The 23,097-nt window shown below is 47.2% G+C and overlaps 2 protein-coding genes across 3 annotated transcripts; both read right to left on the bottom strand.

Moving 5' to 3' along the window:
- Positions 1-112: 112 nt before the first annotated feature.
- On the bottom strand, positions 113-10,836 carry OTUD3 (OTU deubiquitinase 3). The gene is made up of 8 exons (XM_083513220.1): positions 10,552-10,836; positions 8,863-9,011; positions 7,116-7,228; positions 6,347-6,469; positions 5,284-5,400; positions 4,719-4,815; positions 3,378-3,556; positions 113-2,366 (listed from the first exon to the last, which is right to left on the bottom strand). The coding sequence occupies exons 1-8, from the start codon at positions 10,737-10,739 to the stop codon at positions 2,190-2,192; spliced, it is 1,143 nt and encodes a 380-aa protein (XP_083369346.1). The 5' UTR covers positions 10,740-10,836; the 3' UTR covers positions 113-2,189.
- Positions 10,837-10,928: 92 nt separating this feature from the next.
- Positions 10,929-16,014, bottom strand: LOC310711384 (E3 ubiquitin-protein ligase RNF186-like; the record flags this gene model as incomplete). 2 transcript variants are annotated; one of them, XR_014528429.1, is made up of 3 exons in its annotated part: positions 10,929-11,526; positions 11,789-12,083; positions 13,815-16,014. XR_014528429.1 is itself a non-coding variant. In XM_083513286.1 (1 exon), one exon carries the CDS (start codon positions 16,012-16,014, stop codon positions 15,196-15,198), a length of 819 nt encoding a protein of 272 aa, XP_083369412.1. In that variant the 3' UTR covers positions 13,474-15,195. The 2 variants fall into 2 exon arrangements, 1 of the variants encoding a protein (XP_083369412.1); XM_083513286.1 differs by lacking the exons at positions 10,929-11,526; positions 11,789-12,083 and having other exon boundaries at positions 13,474-16,014.
- Between the last annotated feature and the right edge of the window lie 7,083 nt (positions 16,015-23,097).

Below are 23,097 nucleotides of genomic sequence, written 5' to 3'. Positions count from 1 at the left end.
TGCTGGGGAAAGCAGTGGCATGTGCAATCCTGAATGCCAGCGCAAGACCTGCTCTTGGGCTGTGGGCCACTGCCAGGAAGAACCACAGGCTTGTAAAAGGGAAACGTGGCTGTTTTAACTGGTTGATAGCCCCAACAAGGCCAACTTTATTTTGATAACCACAAAGATGCAGAACTTTTATCCCCTCCATTATCCACCAAACATATTTACAACCTCAAACCTGGATCTCTTCTATGGCTCTCTTTTCCAGAATGAAGAGGACTGTCATTACTTGATGTCACCGAGAGGAAAAGTTTTTGGGGTTGCTGAACAGCTGTCCAGATTGTTGGCACCATAGAACTAACTGTAAGGAGAACCTTCACCAAACTGTCCTGTCAGCCTAGCCTGGTGAGAGGCATGATTGACAGCTCTGGAACAGCTTCCATTCTAAGGGCAGGGGCAACCACTGCCTTTACAGCAGTCTTGGCCAAATTGCTGCCCTCCAGGTATATTGAACTAACAGCTCCCAAGTGGCCAAGGCTGCACTAGCAGCTTGCATCATGCCACTCCCAGTGGTCCTAAGCTTTCCCTCTGCCCTTTTTTAGTTGCATGGCATTTTTTAGTATGTGTTGGCTAAATCCACCCTTTGGCTTATAAGTATCAGAAGCACCAGAACCCTGTTTCCAAACCGCCATCAGGCAAGTGCTACATTTTCCAACTGTCGCAGCACTAGGATAAAAAAGTTGCTTCCATCCAAATTTCGCCTTCCGAATCAACCCATTTAGGCACACTAAACCCACTCTTCATGGCAACTGCAGAATATATATATTGAAATCACACAAACCCTGTTCCACTCCAGTCAGCCTAGGAACTGGCCAGAGATGACAAGGATTGGAATCCAAAAGCAGCTGGTGGGATTGCGGGCGGGGGGGTAGCTTCCCCTTCCCTGCAATATCTGCTGAATTAGCCTTTTAAAAAACCCAACTATAATAGAACTCTTTAGGGAGGAAAATAGGGGTTTTTTAGCAAACAAAATTAACGAACAAGTGTCCCTTGGAAGTTTGCCAGTATAATTTCTTGGGTCTATAAATTTTAACATGATGAAGAAGTAATTCTTTGAGTACCAAGTGTCTTTGGATGAAGGCCATGACATTCACAAGGAAACAAAACTGCCAATGTTCAAGATGAAAGTACACTTTGGTTCAGCCTTGTTTGCATCACATACTAGTAAGCTGGCAAGGATGGGGCTTGTCCATTTCCTCCCCATTGTTGGTGAAGTGGCCACAGTTGAAATCCAACTTAGGTAGCGCTGCTCAACCACTTCATACTCTGATTTGCCCACCCCCACAGGAGGAGCCCATCTCCCTGCATAAGTGGGGCAGGACTAAGAATCCCACAAGGGCAGGCACAAGATGAGATCTGGTCCTTCCCCTACAAGTCTGTAATGGTGGACAGCTGCCCAACCAGTGGTGTGACACAATTGTGGCCTATTCCTGCTAGGGGTGCAAGTGAGTAATTGATTAAACAAACCCTGCCGCAGATAGGAAAAGTTTCTCTACACTATCGGCCTGTCTGTATAGAATTTGCTACTATGCACACAACCCACCACACACACACCCAGACACAAGCCACCATCATTTCCGTAGGCTAAAGTGCACGATTGATCATTGTCTAGAATTTAACAATATTGCCATGGGGAGTAGCATTGGGAGGAGAAAGCAACAATCTAACAGGCTCAGTACCAACTTTGGTAGATAAGTTTTCACTTTGGGATGTAAGTCAGAAGCAGTTTTCTTTTTTCCCTGCTGACTTTGCCAAAAAGAAGGTGTGTTCCTGAGCAAAGAAACCCTTTAACCCTCCTGCAGGCGGGGGTCACTGAAAATAAGACAAATTGGGAAGTGGCCATAGAAGATTCGGGAGCAAATTCCATGAGCTCTGCAGCAAGAGGATCCATGATTGGGGATTCCACCCCTAAGGCCTCTGTTGTCCAGGCTCCAGCACAGGAACTGCTCAGCCATCCCACACCAGTGTTCTTGTGCACAACTGAAGAATTGTTTAACTGTCAGTTAAACAGCATAGCAGATACCCCTGTTCACAAAGACAGACAGGGGCGAAGTGTTTGCTCTGAAGAGGGTACTTTTGGGGTGCAAAGTTCAGCGGCCAGAGTTTCACTTTCCCACGCACATCAGAAATGGGGAAACACCATTAAGTCAGATGTTGAGAGCCGCAATGGTCTTCACCAGGGTGACCTGCGACTCAGACTCCATGGCGTTCTTATTATTGTCTGAGAGGTTGCTCTTGCTTCCCAGGACTTTCTGCCGGTGTCTGTCTTCCTGCCTTCGCTTCTTCTCCAGTCGCTGTTGCTTCTTCTCCTGCCTGTTGGACACCTGCCGGAGGGGAAAATTAGCAAAGCACTGAAGGAGGAGGAGGAGGACTGTGATTTAGAGGGATCCCCTGGGTAGCAGAGTCTGGGGGTGCAAGTGTCAGAAGAAGGCAGGGACCAAGGCCTAAACAAAGGGGACACCAAGAAAGGGATGGACTTTGCCATTGTCCTGGATGAGCAGGAGGAGAGAGTGGCAGCACAACAAGCAAATAACAAAATGACAGGAGCTGCTTCAATCATTCTGTGGGACTTAGGGCTGTGCAACAGCTTTGGCCAAATTCAGAACTGAATCAGGCCATTTTTTCCCCTGTTCAGATTGGATGGAAGAAGCAACAAATTGCTCCGGAGCAAATTAGGCTGTCCCAGATCGATTCATGGCAATTTGTGCTGATTGGTAGCTCAACACAGCACTCAGAAAGCCAGACAGTTTCCAAACTGCTGCAGTTATTAATTATAAAGCCATGTAAGAAGGACACCAGGGTTGGGAGCTGGAGGAAAGTTAGAATGCTATGAACAGGTCCAGACCAGATCTTATCTGGATTCACAAATCTGGACTACAAATCAGATCAGTTCAGTGTGTCTAGGGTATGGGACAGTAGGAATTAAGGGAATGACTGATTTGGCAAGACTGCAGTTTTAAAGATCACCCTTCCCCAACCTAATGCCCTGCAGGCAGTTTTGAGTACAATTCCCACCAGCTCTGGGGCTGATGGAGTCATGAACCTGGAGGACACAAGGTCGGGCAAGGCTGTTTTGGATGAAGCACATGCATTGAAGGGATTTCTTTTTAAGTGATACCACCACAAGCCTGAGTGGAGTGTCTGGACAAGGAGATGGATGGCAATGCTGGAAGGACATGTCGGGAGAGAGCAGATCTCAGAATTTCTGCCTGGGACGTGACTCTGACATCATCCAGGCAGATTCCTCTGTGGAATCCCCCATTAAAAGTATCACTGCAAGGCGGGGGGGGGGACCCCAGGGCTCCCACAGAACTCCCCCCTCCCCTTCAAGGTACCTTTGGTGCCTGTTTTTTACTGGCTTGGTTTCCTTCCAGGGAGCTCATTTGGGACTTGTTGTTTTCTATTTCCTGGCTCCCAAAAATCCTAGTGCCACTTCCATTCTCTTCCCACAGGGCTGGCCTGGGATGCAGTTTTGGTCGGTTTGTCTCCTGGGCTTCCTGGGCTTTCTCAGCATCTAGGAGAAAGATAGTGATTTGTCAGAGACCCATCCTGGGCCAAGGGGGTGGACCAGATTGCCCTTGGGGTCCCTCCCCATTCCACAATACTGATTCTAGAAGATGCAGTGGAATGGGCCATTATTGTGGAGTGGCAGAGGGGAGGAAAGGGTAGCAAGGGAGAACCAGCAAACAGAAGGCTTAAGCCAGCCTGTCTCCCATCCATCCATTCCTTCCTGCAAGTGGTCCCGTCCGTCCCCCGTCCCCCCGTGGGTTTATTTCCTGGTCTTGTAGCTGCCTGGAACAGGGTATCTGTAAATGGGAAGCAGCAAGGAGGTGGGAGAGCTAAGTACACCCCCCCTATCCCCACCTGCCAGAGGAGGTTGTGGCAGACACCAGCTTGGGCAGCTCTAGACAAGTAGGGCTATCAGTAGCTACTAGCCAGCATGGCTACGTTCTCCCTCCACTATCAGAGGCAGCATGTCTCTGAATAGCAGCCATTGCTGGAAACCACAAGAGGGGAGAGTGCTCCAGCTTGCCAGTTTCCCACAGTCATCTGGTTGGCCCCTGTGAGAACAGGATGGGGGACTAGACAGAGGTGGAATAAGAACAGTGTGACCAGTACTGCTACACTGGGGGATCAAGCCTAGGGGGCGCTGCAGGGTGTCGCAACTATGATGTAGTGAATTGAACAGAAAGGAAGATGAGAGGCAGGAGGCATGAAATTTTGGCCTCACACAGGGCACCACTGAAATATGAAAGATTGAAGTCCACCCCCGGACTAGATGGACTCCCTTTGGCCTGATCCAGCACCCAGGCTCTTTTTAGGTCCTTATCCCTCCATATCTATTCCATCTCTGAAGTGGCAGGGCATGTTTGACAGGTGAGATTCATGCACCTGCCTCATAATTCTCCCTTAGTTAACCTATCAGGAAGATGCTGTGAACACAATGGAAGACTGTGGGCCAGGAACACTTAACTGCAGCCTCTGGAAGGCTCTTAAAATCATAGAATTGTAAAGTTGGAAAGGACGCCAAGGGCCATCAAATCCAAACCCCTGCAATGCAGGGATTTGGGGGGAGGGTGTGTGTGTTCCGCTTCCATGTTGCTTTCCTCCTTTATTTCAAACTGGCTGCTTTACTGTAATTGGTAACTGTGTGGCAAGAGCAACCCATTACTCACGGAGCCTTTTCACTTCATTTATCTGACACACAACAAATATTGCAGACTCGATATTGTAGTCCTCCGTTTCAAGGATCCGGATGATTAAATCAGAATCCTGAAAAGCAAACAACATGTGCCAGATAGACAGTGAATTTTACCGTTGTACAGCAGGCTTGTTTACGCACATAACCCTCTGTATTATCCACCCAGGCAACCAAGATGCGTTCTCAGAGTTCAATAACATATTCTAGCAGGAAGAAACACTTAAGGAGGGAACGACGAATGGCAGATGAGGGCTGCAGCTAGGGGAGAGGGGGCTTAGCCTAGTGCCAACTAGGGACACATTTAGCTCCTGGGGCTGAGGTTACACCCATCTTACAGCAAGAGAAGGAAATCTGTGGACCTCCAGACACTGTCAAGGGACAGCTTTAATCATCCCTGACTACTGATGGGACTACTGGAACTGATGGGATCTCAATTCCATTATCATCACCATCTGGGGGGCCTTGGGCTTCCCACCCCTCACTGCCCGAGAGGGACCTCCGCCAGCATTTCCCCAAGCAAAGGAATGGCACAGGCTCACCAGGCAACCGGTTGCATTCCGCACTTTCTGGACAGCATCCTCAATTTCGTCTTGGACTTCCTCTTCTGATTCTGCTTCCTCCTTCTCTTTTTTATTACATTCGTTTCTGCACAACATCTGGAATGACAGGAAGGCATTGCAATATGTCATCCTATGTCGGGGGGGGGGGGTACGGGTATATCGTGTGAGCAAGGCCTGCCATTTATTCCACTGAAAATATTTATAGGCCACTATTCAAACAAAATGGTTTGGAAAATATGGCTTACAAAATGGTTTACAAAAATACACAAATAGAACAAAATGGTTTACAAAAATTTTGTAACCCAGAATTGGCTTACATTTTGTAAACCAAAATGGTTTACAAAAATATACACAAATAAATAAACCCAGTGCCTTTCCGATGTAATCGGTCTCTCAGCAGGCAGACAGGAGACCACCCAGGTGGGAAAGAGCCATGCACAGCTGCTCAAGGACTCCCCAGAGGCTTCTGCACATGGAAGTGTATGTGAGTGAAAGAGAGAGAGAAAGTGAGTGTCAGTGAATGTGTGTCTTCAACAATTTCAGTTGCAAGCCACAATTATTCCCACCTGCCCAGCAGTTTCTGGAAGGAAAAATCACCAGGAAACGGGCTAAATGATCAGAAGATGGTTGCAGCACTGCGTGAAACTGAGCAGCCACACGCTTCAGGGAGAGTGTCAATTCACCTTTGACAGTGGGTCAGAGTATCTGGTACCTGCTATCAGAGATCCTTTATTAGCTGGAGTTGCCAGGAACTACACCTGCTCCTTCTGCATGCCAAGCAAGTGCTCTACAGCTGAGCTAGGCATCCTTCCTAAACCCTTATCTTACCCAGCTTGGATAATTAAATCCAAGCAGGCTCCCACCCACTGCTTAATTCATTCCACAACATCTGTTTTAACAGGGTATGAAATCTGTTAAAATGCACTACTTTGCTTTTACAGCATCACTGTATTGCCAAGCTAAGCATCCACTGTTCAGCAAAAAGAGAAAGCCCCATGCCAGGAACATCTCCAGAGAGTACCTAGCAGGGCCCAGAACCAACCTCTGTCTGTAGCCGGGCAGGAGCCTCAGAGTTGTCGTTAATCTTCCGGACGCTGTCATAGTGCTCTCCATATCGATATGCAATGTGCAGCTCTCGAGCGTTGCTTTTGTCTGTTCCACGAATCTGAGAAAGAAGAGTGGGTCGGGGCAGATGAATGATGAGAGATTGGTGCAAGTGGAGCTTTAAATCTGGATGCTTTCAAGAGCATTCAACTTCCTCAAAAAGAAGCAATGCCTTTACTGAGGCAAGTGCTTGCCATTTCCAGTGTGGATTCATGTGATTGGTTCTACAGTTTCCATCTATCTAGCTCAGTGAAGGGGAGGCCCGCAAGCCTCTCATAACTCTACCAAGAAGAACTCCCTTCTGCCAGTTCCCCCATCCAGCACCTAGATCCTTAGCAAGGATGCGTTTCATGGGTCAGCTGTGTCAGAAATACCAATAAAAGGAAAGCCCAAATTTGGAGAGACTGAAGCCCAACTTATAAGTATGGCAGAGGATTTCAAGACCAAGGGAAATATGAATGGTGACATTATTCCAATGTAATATTTGTAACATTTTGTACCAGCCGCAATTCCAAACAAGTTGTCATAGACAGGCCTATGTGGGGTGCACTGAAATAATATAATCTAGATGCCTATTTTGCATAAGAAAGGGGCTGGCCCCCCTTCTCCAAATTTGGAAAATTGTAAGCCGTATTGCAACAGGAGGAAAATTATGCATTAACCAGAGTAACGGCACATTATGACAAATTGAGTGTTTTGAGGCTTACCTGCCACAAAGGGGCATTGAGCTGGTGAATGACAACATTGACTTGATTGTTCTTTGCAAAGGCTACAATGGCATCGTTGCCAGCAAAAGTTCCAGGCTGTGCTAAATTGGCAACTGGAAAAGATAAGAAGAGAGGAGCAGAAGAAATGAAATGTACATTGAAGGAGGAGAAAAAGCAAATAAAAGAAAGATGCTACACAGATAAGGCAATGGCAACAGCACAGAACAAAAGACCCTTTGACAAGAACAAGTGAAGTTGCCAAAGGGACATTCACTTGGAGTAATGCCAGGCAACCAAGACCTGCAGGATCCCATTCAGCTCTTGATGGGGTACATGGAGATGTTTTATCTATAAACCTGTGTCACTGACAACATTCACTCCCAATTTAAAGCAAATATGGGACTCTGAAACAGTTTATGACTACGTATGGAAATATTAATGGTTCTCCTATAATGATACAATGTGAATGTAGGCTGAGACTTATTCTGATGCAATGCATTGGAGTACACACATTTTTTCTTCCAAAGGCCTCCAAGTGTTGGTATGTATTGTATAGGGCTGCCATATTTCAAAAAGTAAAAACGCCAAGAGATATTGAGCTTCTAGCTTTTTTTAGACAACCCCCAAAATTGAGCTTTTTCTTACAAAAACGCCAAAAAACCAACATTTTTTGATTCACTTGCCAGGACAAACCACGCCTTTTGGAAATTACCCCCTTTCATCAATTCTGCCTTTGAGATCCCCGGAATTATTACAGCCCTAGTATTGTACATACGTCCCACAATTCAAACAGGCTTCCTTAACTTGCCATCTTCCAGATGTTTTGGAAGATTCCCAGAGGCCCCAGACAGCAACTATGGAAATTATAATCCAAATATCTGGAAAGTGGCAAGGTGAGGAAAGGGGAGTTAGACAAGCATTTTAAACAGTTCAACAGCAACAGCAGTAGTAGCATAGCAGGGCGAGACAAACATAAGAGCACAACAGGAGAATATATGTTAACCTAGATGCCTGGGAAAATAAAAACAGACATGTCCTAGGCAACCTTTCTAGTGGGACACGGGTGGCGCTGTGGGTAAAACCTCAGCGCCTAGGACTTGCCAATCGCACGGTCGGCGGTTCGAATCCCTGCGGTGGGGTGCGCTCCCGTTGTTCGGTCCCAGCGACTGCCAACCTAGCAGTTCGAAAGCACCTCCGGGTGCAAGTAGATAAATAGGGACCGCTTACCAGCGGGAAGGTAAACGGCGTTCCGTGACCCGGAAGTGTCTGCGGACAGCGCTGGCTCTCGGCCTATAGAGTGAGATGAGCGCACAACCCTAGAGTCTGGCAAGACTGGCCTGTACGGGCAGGGGTACCTAGGCAACCTTTCTAGGTTTTGAATGTGACCTCAACATACAGACCCTGATGCCAAGCCATAAAGCAGGAGTGGCTAACTCCCATCAGGCCCAAGCAAGAGTCAGGGATGCCAGGAATTGCAGTCCAGCACCCTCTGAGGGTCACAGGTTAGCCACCCCTGCAATGGAAAGCTTTAAATATAAGCACCAGCACTTTGAACAGAGCTTAGAACCAGTGCAATACACAGGGCCACCTTAAGCATATCTGGCGCCGTGGTGCAAAGATACCTCCGGCACCCCGTTTCCCAGAGTTGTTGACTTGTCGACCTTTTCCCAGCCTCTGCGGAGATCACTCTCCTCCCACGGAGGCTTGGGAAGGAAGCTGAAGCCCGCTACTCACAAAGGGCACCCACCGTGTTTCTCAAAAGGAACATCATCCTCCACAAAAGGCTCAAAGTCCTCCCGTTGCTTTATCATGTAGTCCACAGTTTCCTGGCGGTGTTTGAGGTGGTCTCGGGAGTGACCTTCAAGCTGGTCCCCAAGAGCCCGGAACAAGCAGTTCCTATGGGAAGACATTATGCCCAATTGAGTTTGTCTGAAGGAGATTTGTCAAGGGGTGGTGGAGTAAAATCATGGTCCTCGGTTTATTAACAATTCAGGACTGAATCAACAGAGGTCCATAAGAAGCTGCCTTACTCTGAATTATGCCACTGGTGCATCTAGCTTTACACTCACAGGCAGCAGCAGGTCTCCAGAATTTTCAACAGGGGCCTCCCTCAGCTCTACCTGAAGATGCCAGTATTGATCCTGGGACTTTCTGCATGCAAAGCAGGTGCCATGGTCTTACTAAGCTCTTTTGTCAAATCACACTATACAAGGTTTTCCCTCCAGTACAATACAATTTGGATGTCTGTCTAGCCAAGCCTATGTCCCTGATCCTCACATTTCCTTTTGTGTGTTTATAATAATCATACTGCTTTTTTTAAGGATCCCAAAAATAACTTAAAAACTTAAGAACTGATACCTGAGTTTATTTCCTCCTCTATCCCAATCCATTTTCCTTTTGTGCTGCACCCAGTGCTTTTTTCTTTAAAAATGTTTAGGAGTACTGTACTGTACTCTCATTTTGACTCAAGAAAGTCACCATTTTCTAGTTCAAACCGGGGAAAATACAGGAAATGGACAAAAGTACAAAGATTCACAAAATGTTTAGGGGTATGTATCCCCCTGCATCCCCACAGAAAAAAAGCTCTGGCTGCACCTTTTCAGACTGCCAGCCTGAGAACAGGGAAAGTCTGTTTTTTCGTTTTAGACTTTTTAGAGCATTCTGTAAGCTATTCTTGAGAGCCTTTTTTGTCTAAAAAGCAGGAGAAAGGTTAGTTGCATAAATAAATAAATAAATAAGGGAGAAATGGATAAAGATGGCAGTCCTTGGGGAAGGAGCAGGGAGTATAATTCTGGTCCTTTTCCAACTTGCTCCTTTAATGAATCTAAAGAAAACAAGGAAATTCAACAGCAGCTTTTTCCCCACAACTTCCTACCATGGAGAGAAGGAAAGCTTTACATGCCAGACTCCTGACTGTCTTGAGCTTGATAAAAACACAGGGGCCTTTTAAAAACGCCAGAAAATAAGCTGGCAACGCTAAAGAAAGATATTGGGAACCAGTGGCATAGCGTGGGGGGTGCAGGGGGGAGGGCCGGCCGCACCGGGCGCAACATGGGGGGGCGCTCGCACTCTCAGCTCTCTGCCCCTACCTGGCTCGAGTGCTAAAATCCACGGGTTAGGGGGCGCAAATTACTTGCCTTGCCCCGGGTGCTGACAACCCACGCTACGCCACTGTTGGGAACGGGGTCTTGGCTCAGAACGTTTGCTGGGCCGTAGGGGCGGAGTTTGCTTCTAGACATCAAAGTTGAGGGACGGAACAAAGCAACCACTGGCGCCTCAGCTGCAAAGGCCGTGGCTTGGAACCCTCGCGCGCAGAGGGCGGCTGTGGGCGGGGCGTGGAGGGTTGTAGGCGGGTGTAGCTTAGATCTCCCTCTCGCGAGCAGGAGCCGTTGCGGTGGGCGGAGTTTCAAAGCTGAGAGGGCGGGGCATGGCTCACCCGTCGCCCGGCACCTCCCTGAGGCGCAGCCCGAGCGCCTGCAGCTGCCCGGCCAGGCCTCCCTCGCCCTCGGCCTGGGGTCGGTTCCGCCTTTCGCGCGCCAGCGCCCTCCGAGCCGCTCGCTCGTCCCGTTTCCGTTCCGTCTCCGCCTTCCCCGGCCGGGCCTTTGCCGCTTGCTTGCGGGACATCGTCGCGGGAGAGCCCGAAAACCGGCTCCTGTCAGTCGGCGGCGAACGCTGTTCTCGTTACTGCGCCTGCGCGCCAAGCCCATTTCCGCCTGACGCGGAAGCAACTAAGAAGTGGGGATCATAGAGAAATGGGTTGCAGAGCGGTCATCTGACGCATGGATCATGGAGAACAGGACCAGAGCAGTCACCTGGCCTGCGATAAGCCCGTTGGGACCTTAAAAAGGGCATGTGTTTCATGGGTGGGATTTGCTTGCGGCTAGATGATCCTTGTGGTGTCTTCCAACTCTACAATTCTATGATCAGATTCTTCCGCCATCCCATGTGGAGCTCATACAGATACTTAGGCTGAGCTTTCAGCTTCTAACTATTTTATGATCCTCTAGCAGTTGGATCTCTGGCTAGCCAGAGATTATTTTACAAGCTACCTGGCTGTGATCTCCCTTGAAGCAATTGGAACCATTCATGCCACCCTGTCGTCCACCTCTAAAAGCCAAGCCATCCTATACCAGCTGGAATCATGTGTTGCTCCCCAATCAATCTCTTCTTCAGTTTATCACCCCGACCTCTGTACTTTATTTATTGCCTTGTTTTCTTATTAGCGCCTGCTGACGTTAATAGAATTTGCCCAGTTTCAGGATTAGTCCTCCTGGTTCTTTCCAGTCGATTTCTAGTTCTGGGTGTCTCAAAAGACAGTGGAAGATATGTGGAAGAAGGACACAGGGTCAGAATGAAAAGCAGTTGTAGAACAATATAGTGGGGGTGGTTTTAAGGCGCTGTAACAAATCCACTAGCCAGTGTGGTGTAGTGGTTAAGAGCGGTAGTCTCGTAATCTGGGGAACCGGGTTTGTGTCTCCGCTCCGCCACATGCAGCTGCTGGGTGACCTTGGGCCAGTCACACTTCTTTGAAGTCTCTCAGCCCCACTCACCTCACAGAGTTTGTTGTGGGGGAGGAAGGGAAAGGAGAATGTTAGCCGCTTTGAGACTCCTGAAGGGGAGTGAAAGGCGGGATATCAAATCCAAACTACTACTACTACTACTACTACTACTACTTTTTCTTCTTCTTCCTTTTGAGACCCATGGCACCTGTTCACCCCTGTGAGGGGCACACCCTCCAGTTGATTGAGACCAGGTAACCTCCAGACTAGATTACTGCCACGTCTTATGCATGTGGCTCTTTTGAAGATCTAAGAAAAAATTAATTCAAAGTACAACTGATTGGCTGCTAATTGGGGGAGTGGAGTGGACAAATGGATCACATCTCATCAGTCCTTTAACAACTGGACTGGCTGCTTACCTTTTTTTAATGAGCACAATTTCAAGGGGCTGCTGCTAATCTTTGAAAGCCTAAACAGCATAAGTCATACAATCTAATTAACAAATCATCAATAAAATTATTATTTATTATTATTTATTGAATTTATATACCACCCTATACACACCCACAGGTCTCAGGGCAGTTCACAGGATAAAATCAGAATATAAAACCACTAAGTACATAATCAATATAAAAACAACCCAATAACTCACAATGTTAAAATGTTGTTCATATGAGTTGCAAGAGTTTCCTTCAGGATTCAGCTCTCTGCTCCCAGGGTCTCCAGAAGTTAAATATCTGAACAGGAAATTGGCATATGAACACAGCCTGCTGGATCGGGCCCATGGCTCATCTGGTCCAGCATCCTTTTTCCACAGTGGCCAACCAGACCAAGGAGAAGCCCTCACCAGGTGGCAGAAAGGGAGATTCAGCAGGGACTTTTGCTTGAGGAGAAACCCTTGCAGAGCTTCACCCCCACTCCCATCATGGAGGCATGCAAGGGGCATTTCTCGGGCATCAAAGCATCTCCGGCTGCCCCTGTATGCACATGCACTCAGAAATAAGTTCCATCAAATTCAAAGGGGCTTCTCCCCATGTGGGTGGGTGTGGAGGTCTGGTGGCTCAGACCCCATTGCTTAGCCTCTGCCTTTGTCCTGGATTGTGACTGAGGTCAGCAAAAATCTGTCAATTTCCCCCCCTTGGTTTCTCATTTTCCCACTCTTAAATTCAGCACCCAACATTTCTCAGTTTGCAAATTTTAAAAACTAGTTCTCATGAAAATTCAGCATTTTAGTGCCTATTTCTCCTGTAAGCAATCTTGACTAATATACAAATTCTTGCAAAACAATTTCCCCTTCTATAAAGGGTTCTATGCTATTATATTAATATACACTTTACCCTAGCATGTGCATCTCTTGGCTAGAGAACTGCTTTGCAAAATTCAGAGAACTACACATTTCAGAGGACAGTGGTGCTTCACTGAGCATGTTTCAAAAGGTGCAAATTAAGATTGTTTTCCTTATAAATGTAGGCCAAATTGAATTCCTTCACCCCTAAATGTGTCCCTGATGTTTTCACATTGCACCAGCTGCAAGCCATAATGCACCTATACTTCATTCAAAAATACCCACTTGAATAGCGTTTCCATGCACTCTGGCTTCTGTCACAGTGTTCCGTTGTGCCAGAAGCAGTTTGGTCATACTGGCCACATGACCTGGAAAGCTGTGTGTGGATAAACGCCGGCTCCCTCGGCCTAAAAGCGAGATGAGCGCCCCAACCCCATAGTTACCTTTGACTGGACTTAACCATCCAAGAGTCCTTTACCCGTTTTTTTACCTTACTTATTTATTATTTATTACCTTTTACAAATACAGTACCTGTGGATTTAGATATAGAAGAAAACAGACCAGATATGTATACTTTGTAGTTAAACAAAGATATTAACATTTATTAAAGATTATTATTAATACTACATAATGAGATTATACTTGCTGGTAAGCAAATCTGGTTTAAACATCAGATGCAATATGTTATTGCTGCCTTAAATAGATATTACAACAATGCTGGTGTTGCTTTAAGAAGATGGCTAGGTGTCTGCTGCTATTCCTTTTCAGCCAGGAATGGAAAATATTTGGCCCTCCAAATGTTTTTGGAATCCAACTCCCACAGTCCCAGCCTATATGGCCAGGGCTCAATGGAGTTGTAGTACAGAGAGGCACAGGTACTGCTATGCAACAACCAGGTACCATTCCCAACTCTACCTCCGTTAATTCAAATTTGCTTGGAGCTCTTCACTTGAAGTTTGGTCAGGTTCACTTCCCCTCAGTTATCTGGCAGGCTTCCCTGAGGTCATCACCAGGAGTCTTCACTCTGGTCAGGAGCTTCTTCAGACAAGTTGCCTAACAGCTGATTCACTGGACTGCATTCTTCCCCAAGTGTATTACAGGAGACCTCCTCTCCTCTCTCACAGACCTTCCTGGCTTCAGGCTTCTCTGCTTGCCTCTTCCAGAGTCTTCTTAAGACCCTCGCTGAACTTCACAGCCCTCCTAGGACTGTTCAACTGACCTCCAAACGGCACTGATCCTGGCCTTATATTCCCTGCAGCTGGTAGCCCACAACCAATCAACTTGCTTCTGATGCATGTCCGAGCCCCCCATTGGCCTAAAGTCCCAATGGGCTTGAACGGAATGGCCACCAGAAGACCAATCGTAGTTGACCACTTTGGGATGCTGATGCTGTTGCTCTGCATACAAAAGCTGGAACCTGCCAGCACCATGGCAACGGTAAGCAACTGTGGCAGTTTAACTGCCATTTGAAAGGCTCCCAGCAGGCCTTGCGTACCAGCTATCCCCAGCCTAGTGCCCTAGTTGTGGACTATCAGCCCCAGCCAGGGCAGCACAGCTGAAGGGAGTTTGCAACCCAAACCATCTCACGCATCATGTGTCTGTTTTTAAGAACATAAGAAGGGACTGCTGGATCAGACCCATTTTACCCAGCGTCCTCTTCACATAGTAGCCAACCAGATGTCCATTAAGGGAAGCCTGCAAGGAGGGCATGAGTGTAATTCCCAGCAGCCTCTGGCAATGGAGGTGGAACACAGCCATTGGTAGTCTTAATCCTCCATGAATTTGGCTGGTGCTCTGTTATTTCTCATAAAATCCATATACCTGTACCTCTTAATTGTAAAAACAAACAAAGTGGTGTACAAAAAGAATAAAACAATAAGATTATCAGTCAAAAAGTTAAAAACAGAACATCCAAAAATAAAATCACCAAAGAGCTAAAAGCAGATTGAAACACATTTCAACATTCTAGGTATCTGGGTAGACTTGTCTAATCAAAAATGTTTTTAGCAGGAGCTGAAAAGCGTACAGTGAAGGCTCCTGCTTGATGTCAACAGGCAGGGAGTTCGAAAGTGTAGGTTTTGCCACACTAAATGATTTCTTCCAAAGGTAAAACAAGTATTAGGTGGCACCTGTAACAATGCCAGTTCTGTAGATTGAAATGGTCGAGTGGGCTTATATGGAGTAAGGCGATCACACGGGTCAAGTAGGTCCAGGTTAAAGCCATCCATGTTGGTGACCATCCCTACCTCTTGTGGAAGAAGGTTCCATAGTTTAATAATTGCAGTGTGGGAAACTTTCAGGCAACAGAGGTGATGTGACTTGCTCTCATTCTCCAGGAGGGGAGAGAACCACAGAGGCTGCTGCACCTCCACTTTGGGTTGAAGCAAAGCACCCCAGCTAAGACCAGTCCCAAGCCCATGGTGATGCAGATGGCCCACTTCAACAGCCCCTGATCCAAGATGGGTAGAATGAGGGCCGCGAGCAGGGCTGAGAGCAGCAGAAGGAAGACTAGCCTCTTGGCAGCCACCCTGACATTATCGCTGCTGCCGCCATCATCTGGGTTGACGTGGAAAGTGCCACGAGCCAGCGGCTTCCCTCTCCGAGCATCCAGAGGAAAGAGACCCTCTGCATTCCAGCCAGGGTTTGGCAAGGGCTCAAGAACGGCTTGCTCCTTATCGCGGAGGCTGCAGATAAGGCCCCCAAAGACGGAGGTGGCTTTTCGGCAGATGGGGCAGACAATTTCCCACGTCTTCCCGTCGTTCCTCAGGATAAGCTTCAGGCAGACGGCGCAGAAGACATGCTGGCAAGCCAGAAGTTTTGGCAGTCTGCTAAGACTGTACCGGTTAAAGCAGATGACACAGTCTGTGTCTGCAGCTGGGACTGCAGAGGAGCATCCAAGGTCCACTTTCTCTGCAGGGCTGTCTGGAGGACTCGCTACCCAAAAGGCTGGAGGGGAAGAGTTTGGCGGATTCATGTCCAGAGCCGGTTGATTTGGGGCACCTAGGCCGGGTCGTCCCACAGGAGAGGCTGGGCCCTCTAAGCCTGAAATTCCAACGGTGCGTCCTATATCACCTGTATTTTGCATTTCTTCTTCAGGAGAATCTGTATTTTGCATTCCTTCCACTGTTTTCAGAGATTTGCCCTGGTCTGTTCCTTCTTTAGCTCGTCCAGGAGAGGAACTTTCGCTTTCCAACAAGCACCTGCAGGGAGGAATGAGACCTTGCTGCGCTCATCTCTGGCTGCACAGTAACCGCTGCAGTTTCCATGATGCTTTACTGGTATTGATATGAGCGATTATTAGTGAGTTGGCTTTCAGCCATGCTGATGTCAGGAAAATAATGCTAAGAAGGATGTTAATCAGTAACGCCACACAGCTCCCTGGGTTCCTGGTGCTTGGCAATAACACCGAATTATTCTGCCCTTGATTCTCCCAGTCATCAAAATATGTAATGTCCATATCAGTGGCCACCAATATTTTATTGTTCTCTGAAGTGTAAGTGCTTTATGGCTCTTATCTAGCCTGCACACACAGGCATCACGATAGGCTGGATCCTATCGCACCCTCCAAGCTCCATAGCTGAGAAACAGTGGGGACACACAAACTACAAAGATTGCTTCCTCCTTGGCTCGTATCCGTGCTGGTTGGTGACCACTGGGCCTGGTGGTGCTGCCAAGGGAGCCTCTGGAAGCAGCACCAGTTTGCTCTGGGTTCCACCCCACCACTTGCAAAGATACTGTGCACACCTAAGGAATGCAGCAGTACGGTTGCTTTCATCTGACTGGTCACAACCCTGTGAGGTAGGATAGGCTGAGAGGCTCCACCTCCTAATGTCCGGCACCCGCCCCCGCTGGAGTCAAGGGTGAAGGGTAGGACGTGCCGGCCACAGCCATGTTTGTGATTGACTTTGCTGTCCACTGCTGTGATTGGCCAGCAGATAAGATGGGCAGGGGGGGGGACCCCAAGTAGTCTTTGAATGATACAGAATTCATGCATGTATCAGGAGTGGGGTGGAGCCTTCTGCTTGGGACCTTGGTGAGGGATCTCAGGGTCAAGGGCCAAATGTGACCTTCAGGCTTCTCTCTCTGGCCCTCAGGCCTCCCAGCTTTCCTTAACATGGTCTGTGAGTGTTTTTGCCTGACTGGAATGTGCCCATGAACCCTGATAATGCTTGCCTGGATGGCAAGTGTGTGCAGAAAGTAGCCTACCACATGGAAGTAAAATTTGCGTCCAGTGCTCTGCCCCCTTTTGTCTCTGGGCCTGCCCACCACTAGCGGACGGCCTCAGAAGGTTGCCCAGAAAGGAATGTGATTCTCGGGCTGAAAATGGTTCTTTATCCCAGCTTAAGCCACCCATTTCTCTCTCTCTCTCTCTCTCTCTCTCTCTCTCTCTCTCTCTCTCTCTCTCTCCAGCTGGTGCCATATGCCATTTTCACCTTGCTGGAGGACTTTCAAAACAGAGGCTCCTGACTGCTACTGTGCTTATCTCCGATGTGATATTTCTGCATGCAATTTTTTCCATTAATGTTTAAGCGAGACTAGTTGGCCGATGATAAAAAGCGCAGGGGATCAAACGGAAGTGTGAAGATCCCTGGGGCCGGGCGAGGGGTGGGGAAGTCCCGGTGTGGGGGAACAATCAATGTCACCTCCTTTGGGGACCTGCCTTTTTCTTTTTTTTCTTTTTTTTATAAATATTTATGGGATTTTCACAAATTATAAAAACACACACAATACACAATACAAACATACACACACAAAAACAAACATGTATAATTTCAAGTCCTTTTTTTCTCAAAACTTACTTCACCGACTTCCCCGTACCTCCCCTTTCTGCGTCCCAATTCCCAAATTGTTTCAGCAAATCCTCCCCCTTAATTTTTGGGGACCTGCCTTTTTCCCCCTTCTGCAAAAGAGACCCAGGAGAATGGAGAGGCTCAAACTCTCCCTAGTTTCTCTCTCTGCCGTTTCTGTTTCCAAGCCAAGTGAGAGAGCAGAATGAAATGAAGACATTGGTGCCAGTTTTGCCGCAAGTTTCTACCTCATCCTGTCTTCTGCAAGAAAGACACCCTGAGGTGTCTGATGTCAGAGGTGGGCAAGCTTTTTCTGTTGAGGACCACATTGCTTTGGGGGTACTCTGTCAGCATCCGCATGCTGGCAGCAGGATAGGCTGAAGCCACCACTTGACAGAGACTAGAGACTTAAAGAACCAATCTATATACCCCACTTACTCTCTTTCCGCCACCCATTTTCCTCTCTCCTTCTGCCACAGCTCTCTCGCTTCATCTGCCATCCAGTGGTCACTTTGAGAATTACATAGCATTGATTGAAAGAATGAGGACTTTTTAAACTGAAATTGAGAAGTGCCCCGTTTTGAATCTCCAACCTTCTAAGGAACTTGGGGCATGGCCTTTTGTTTTTGATATGATTTTCATTCTGTGTGTATATACAGCATGATCCCCCCCTAAAAGTCTGAAATAGCCATGTCTTCGTATCTTATTTAGAACCAATGAAGGACTAGGAAATGATGGAACAGCAAAGAAACAGAAGGATATTAGGTCTAACAATCTCTTGGAATAAAATGTATATAAAAAGGAGGAGGGACCTGTGGAATAAGACAATAAAATAATCAGTAAAGACAGTGTTCTAGAAAAAATAGGGGGATTGGCTTTGCTGCCCAACTCCCAAGGGACTGAGTCCCCTAAGTCCATGATCTGTCAGAGATGAATGGATGGAGGCAAAATCCATGGAAGGCAGGCAAGGCAGATCTTTATTTTCTGTTGCAACGAAGTTCTCTCTCTTCATTGCAAGGAGGTAGGAGAGACCCAGAACAATGGTGCACAAACAACTATAAGACGTTTGAAATTGCCCACTCTGTAGCCCAAGACCACCCCCCAAAACATCATGCATACATCACAGAAGGAAGCGGTCTCCAGCAGAATTTTGAGAGTGTTGCTTCTCTCCTGTCTGCCAGGATACCTGATCATGCCTTAAAGGGTAAAGGTAAAGGTACCCCTGACCATTAGGTCCAGTCACGGATGACTCTGGGGTTGCAGTGCTCATCTCGCTCTATAGGCCGAGGGAGCCGCCGTTTGTTTGCAGACAGCTTCCGGGTCATGTGGCCAGCATGACTAAGCTGCTTCTGGCGAACCAAAGCAGCACATGGAAACGCCTTACTTGATTGCATTTTCTGGGTAGCCTGGCGGCCCTGGCCATTCCTTTGAGATGGTAAATACTTTAGTTCCCAAATCTCTTACACATATTGATAGTTTGCTCAGCCTAACTGATACTTGCCAGACTGTATTTGCAGGGAGGTGTAAACCCATCCAGTCCAAAGACAACTGGAAAGCTTTCCCCATTTCCTTCCTCCTTGAGATAAATATTTGAGGTCACTTTGGGAGAGTCAAAATGGCTTCAGGATTGCTCTCCTGTACACGTGGTTTATATACAGGGTAAGTCCTTTAAAAGAGGCCCCGTGGATACAGAGTACACATGTTCCATGGGGCCTCTTTTAAAAGACTCATCCTGTACTTCTGTATGTTTGTTTGCCTTGTATATTTATGAACATTTATTCTGCATTTGAGACTGTAGAATTATTATAACAACAGTTAAAAGCAGCCATTTAACACATTTATTTAATAACCCCCCCCCCTGAAATCAATGATATTCTAAAGACAGATTATAACACGTCAACAGTTTACATGTCTAGGTAGGCTTGTATATGGAGTGTATATGGAGTAAGGCAATCTCACAAGCAAAGTGGTCCCATGTTTACCATGTTGCTGAGGGTTTATAGGTACTAACAATCTGAAACTGGCCCAGGAGAAAACCGACAACCAGTGCTGCGGGGGGGGGGGGGGATCACTCTTGTCAGCCACTGTGCTGCAGCATTCTGCACTAACTGCAGCTTCCAGTTCAACCACAAGGCAAGCCCCACATAGATCACATTGCTGTAATCCAGTCTTGAAGTAAATCGTGCATGAACTACTGCAGCCAGGCTTTCCTGGCCCAGGAATGGCCATAGCTGTTCTCCTATTAAATGCCAAGCCCGCTGCAATCTGTGCTAAGCGCCAACCCTCACAGCTCACGAACAGACCAGTTGTTACCATACCATTTCAAATCTTCAAGCACATGGCTCTCCTCCTCATGTATCTACTGGCACTTGGGCAAAGCCAACTTTTCATCCTGTGCTTCCACGATCTGCAGCCCAAGTATTTCCGCAGTTTTGCTCCGTCTCCTTTCCAGCTTCGTCCGCATGGTCTCTCCATGGATCATTCTGCACACAGCCCACTAGCCAGTCCCAACTAAAGCAGTGCTATTATACAAACTAAAAAATAGAAATAGCCAGGCTTGGGGACAGCCTGACAGTGCTGAACCCAGTTTCCATTCCATAAAAAGATTGGTCATTGGAGAGAGGGGCAAAGTGAATTTGCAAATGGTAAATCACTTGGGGAGGAACTGCATTTCAATCCAAACTGCTGGGCTTGAGCTCTAAGGTCCTGAACTTCCAACAGCCTGTCAGTATGGCCAGACCTCACGAACAATGGGAGTTGTACCCCAGCACCTGGTGGGCACCACATTGGCCATCCCTGTCCTCAATGGTACAGGATCAGCCAGCTTCCTTTGTTCCTAAGACTCCAGCTGCTCTCTTCGAACAAATGACAGTTTCTGAGCATGTACAGGCAAGACCTACACAAAACCTAGGCAAATCTTCCTGAACAACAGGGTGAACTGGGTGGGCACATGGGAAGAGGCCCTTTTTGCAGTGGCATAGAGGCTGTGGAGATAGATCCTTCAGGGTCCACCTTTGCCCACCTTTCATCAGGTGATAGACACACAATGGCTCTCATTGGGTCTTAGTTGACTGAGTTGATTTAGCCATTTATACCCGAATGGGATGTTTAATCCCATTAATACTGCGGCCGCTTGGGAGTATTTTTGAACAGAAAAGAGGGTTGTGAAAACAAGGCAGTAAATAGCACTGCTAATGTAGAGGACAACTATTCAAAATAACCTTGAAACGCAACAGACAAATCTGCAGGGAATGGAGCCAGCACTGTTGATGCCAACTAATCTACACATTCCTGAACTCTCAACAAAACATGGTTTGGCAGGAGGGGGGAGGGGATTCCAGGTTAAGGAAAACTTCCAATATAATATAAATCTAGCAAAGAAATCCAGAAGAAGGAAGCTGCTCACTTTACTACCCGACTTCAAAACATTGTGATCTTTAGCCCCAAAATTGGACTACTTGGGGAAAGGTTGCAGCTGAGCAACAGCTCAATTCACTCGCAGCAAAAGACTCCTGGCTGAAGCCCTGAAGAACGGCTGCCACTCCACCTGGAGACCCAAGGGATTTAACCAGAGATCTTCTGCATGCAATGCAGATGCTCTACTACTGAGTTGTGGTCTTAAATGTTGCCAATAGTTTGACTGGGTAGAAGGCAGCTTGTCATGTTTAGGTCAGCTTTCCCTTTAAGTCTGGGTCTGACAGCACCTATCAAGACATCTCAAGACTAGTTCAATACACATCATAGGAAATATGGGGCAGTTTCCAAAATATAAGAACGTGCTGGATTCGGCTAGTGGCCCATCTAGTCCAGCATCCTGTTCTGACCTGAGCACAAGAACACTTTCCCATTTTGTGGCTTCCAGTAGTTAACTGGTATTCAGAAGCCTGCAGCCTCTGACTGGAGCATAGCCTTGTACATTTCTGAACATAATTCAAAGTGTTCGTGCTGACCTTTAAAGTCCTATACAGCCTTGGCCCTACATACCTGAAAGAGCATCTCCACCCCCATCGTTCAGCCTGGACACTGAGGTCCTTCTCCGAGGGCTTTCTAGCAGTTCCCTCACTGTGAGTAGTGAAGTTACAGGGAACCAGGCAGAGGGCCTTCTCAGCTGTGGCACCCTCCCTGTGGAATGCCCTCCCATTAGATGTCCAGGAGATAAAGAACTATACAACTTTTAGAAGACATCTGAAGGCAGCCCTGTATCAGGAAGTTCCTAATGTTTGATATTTTATTATGCTTTTGTATGTGTTGGAAGCCGCCCAGAGTGGCTGTGGCAACCCAGCCAGATGAGCAGGGTTTAAATAATAAAATTATTATATTATTAGTAGTAGTAGTCACAGATAGCATTATCCTCCATCAAATCAATGGAATCCTTCCTGGGAAGATGATCTAAATCCCTCTTTGCCTGACCACTTGCTCTCAAGCATCATGCCCACATCTCCCACTCCACATCTTTGCCCAGGATCTAGGCATGGCATTGTTAGTTCCAACCAATGTAGGGAGTCTCACATTTCATTCATTCATTCATTCATTCCCAGACCCATTATAACAAATTAAAATTCAGACCAAAGCACTTGAAACTTGCCACACAGAGTCCAATTCTGCTGCCATTTTCTGTGCACACATAAGAATCTTGGCTGATAAACTGCATTTATTCTGGGAAGGTGAGCTACTGAGGATCTGGCAAACATTGGTATCCTGCCCAGGCCCTCTACTGAAACAGAGAAAGGAATGCATGACCCCTGTGTTAGGGCTGGGGAACATGTAGTCCTCTGGTTGCTGTTGGAATCCAGCTCTCACTAGCATCAGTCAGCACAGCCAATGCTCAGGGCTAATGGGAGCTGGGGTCCAGCAACAGCTTGGAGGGCCACAGGCTAAAGCCTTGCCCCAGCAGAGGAAACACTCACTTTTGGCAGCATTCAGTTCCCAGATCAATCATAATTCACTCATCTATTGACAGCTTTAATTAAAACCTGTCATTTTGTTTGCTCTCAAGAACATCCCATTTCTTGAAAAGCTCTGCCATTTCCTTGGGGAGAAGGCAAGAACACAACACAACCAGTTACTCTATGTGCTTCTTTGCATTTGGTAAGAACAGGGGCTCTACCAGATGAACAGCAGCCTGTCCTCCACCAGAATAGAAAGGGTTACCCCTAGCGCAGTAATGGCCAAACTTGGCCCTCCAGCTGTTTTGGGACTACAATTCCCATCATCCCTAGCTAACAGGACCAGTGGTCAGGGATGATGGGAACTGTAGTCCCAAAACAGCTGGATGGCCAAATATGGCCATCACTGCTTAGCACATCTGAACATCATTCCCTCAAATCATTGCATTTAGGAAGGGCTTACTCCCTGAACGTGAGAGCTTTGTAACATACACACAGGCTCTGAACAAGCAAGGTAACATTGGA

The sequence above is a fragment of the Podarcis liolepis genome (genome assembly GCF_965112155.1).
Source record: "Podarcis liolepis genome assembly, chromosome: 7".
Classification (NCBI taxonomy): Eukaryota; Metazoa; Chordata; class Lepidosauria; order Squamata; family Lacertidae; genus Podarcis; species Podarcis liolepis.
This window is presented reverse-complemented; position numbering and strand designations above follow the sequence as displayed.

Bases quoted from the DNA above. Each gene is read 5' to 3' on its own strand.
- OTUD3 (XM_083513220.1), bottom strand. From the start codon at position 10,739: ATGTCCCGCAAGCAAGCGGCAAAGGCCCGGCCGGGGAAGGCGGAGACG. The intron at 9,012-10,551 runs GTGAGCCATGCC...GTCTTCCCATAG, and splicing joins AGGGAGGTGCCGGGCGACGG to GAACTGCTTGTTCCGGGCTC. The intron at 4,816-5,283 runs GTGAGCCTGTGC...TTTGCTTTTCAG, and splicing joins GGAATGCAACCGGTTGCCTG to GATTCTGATTTAATCATCCG.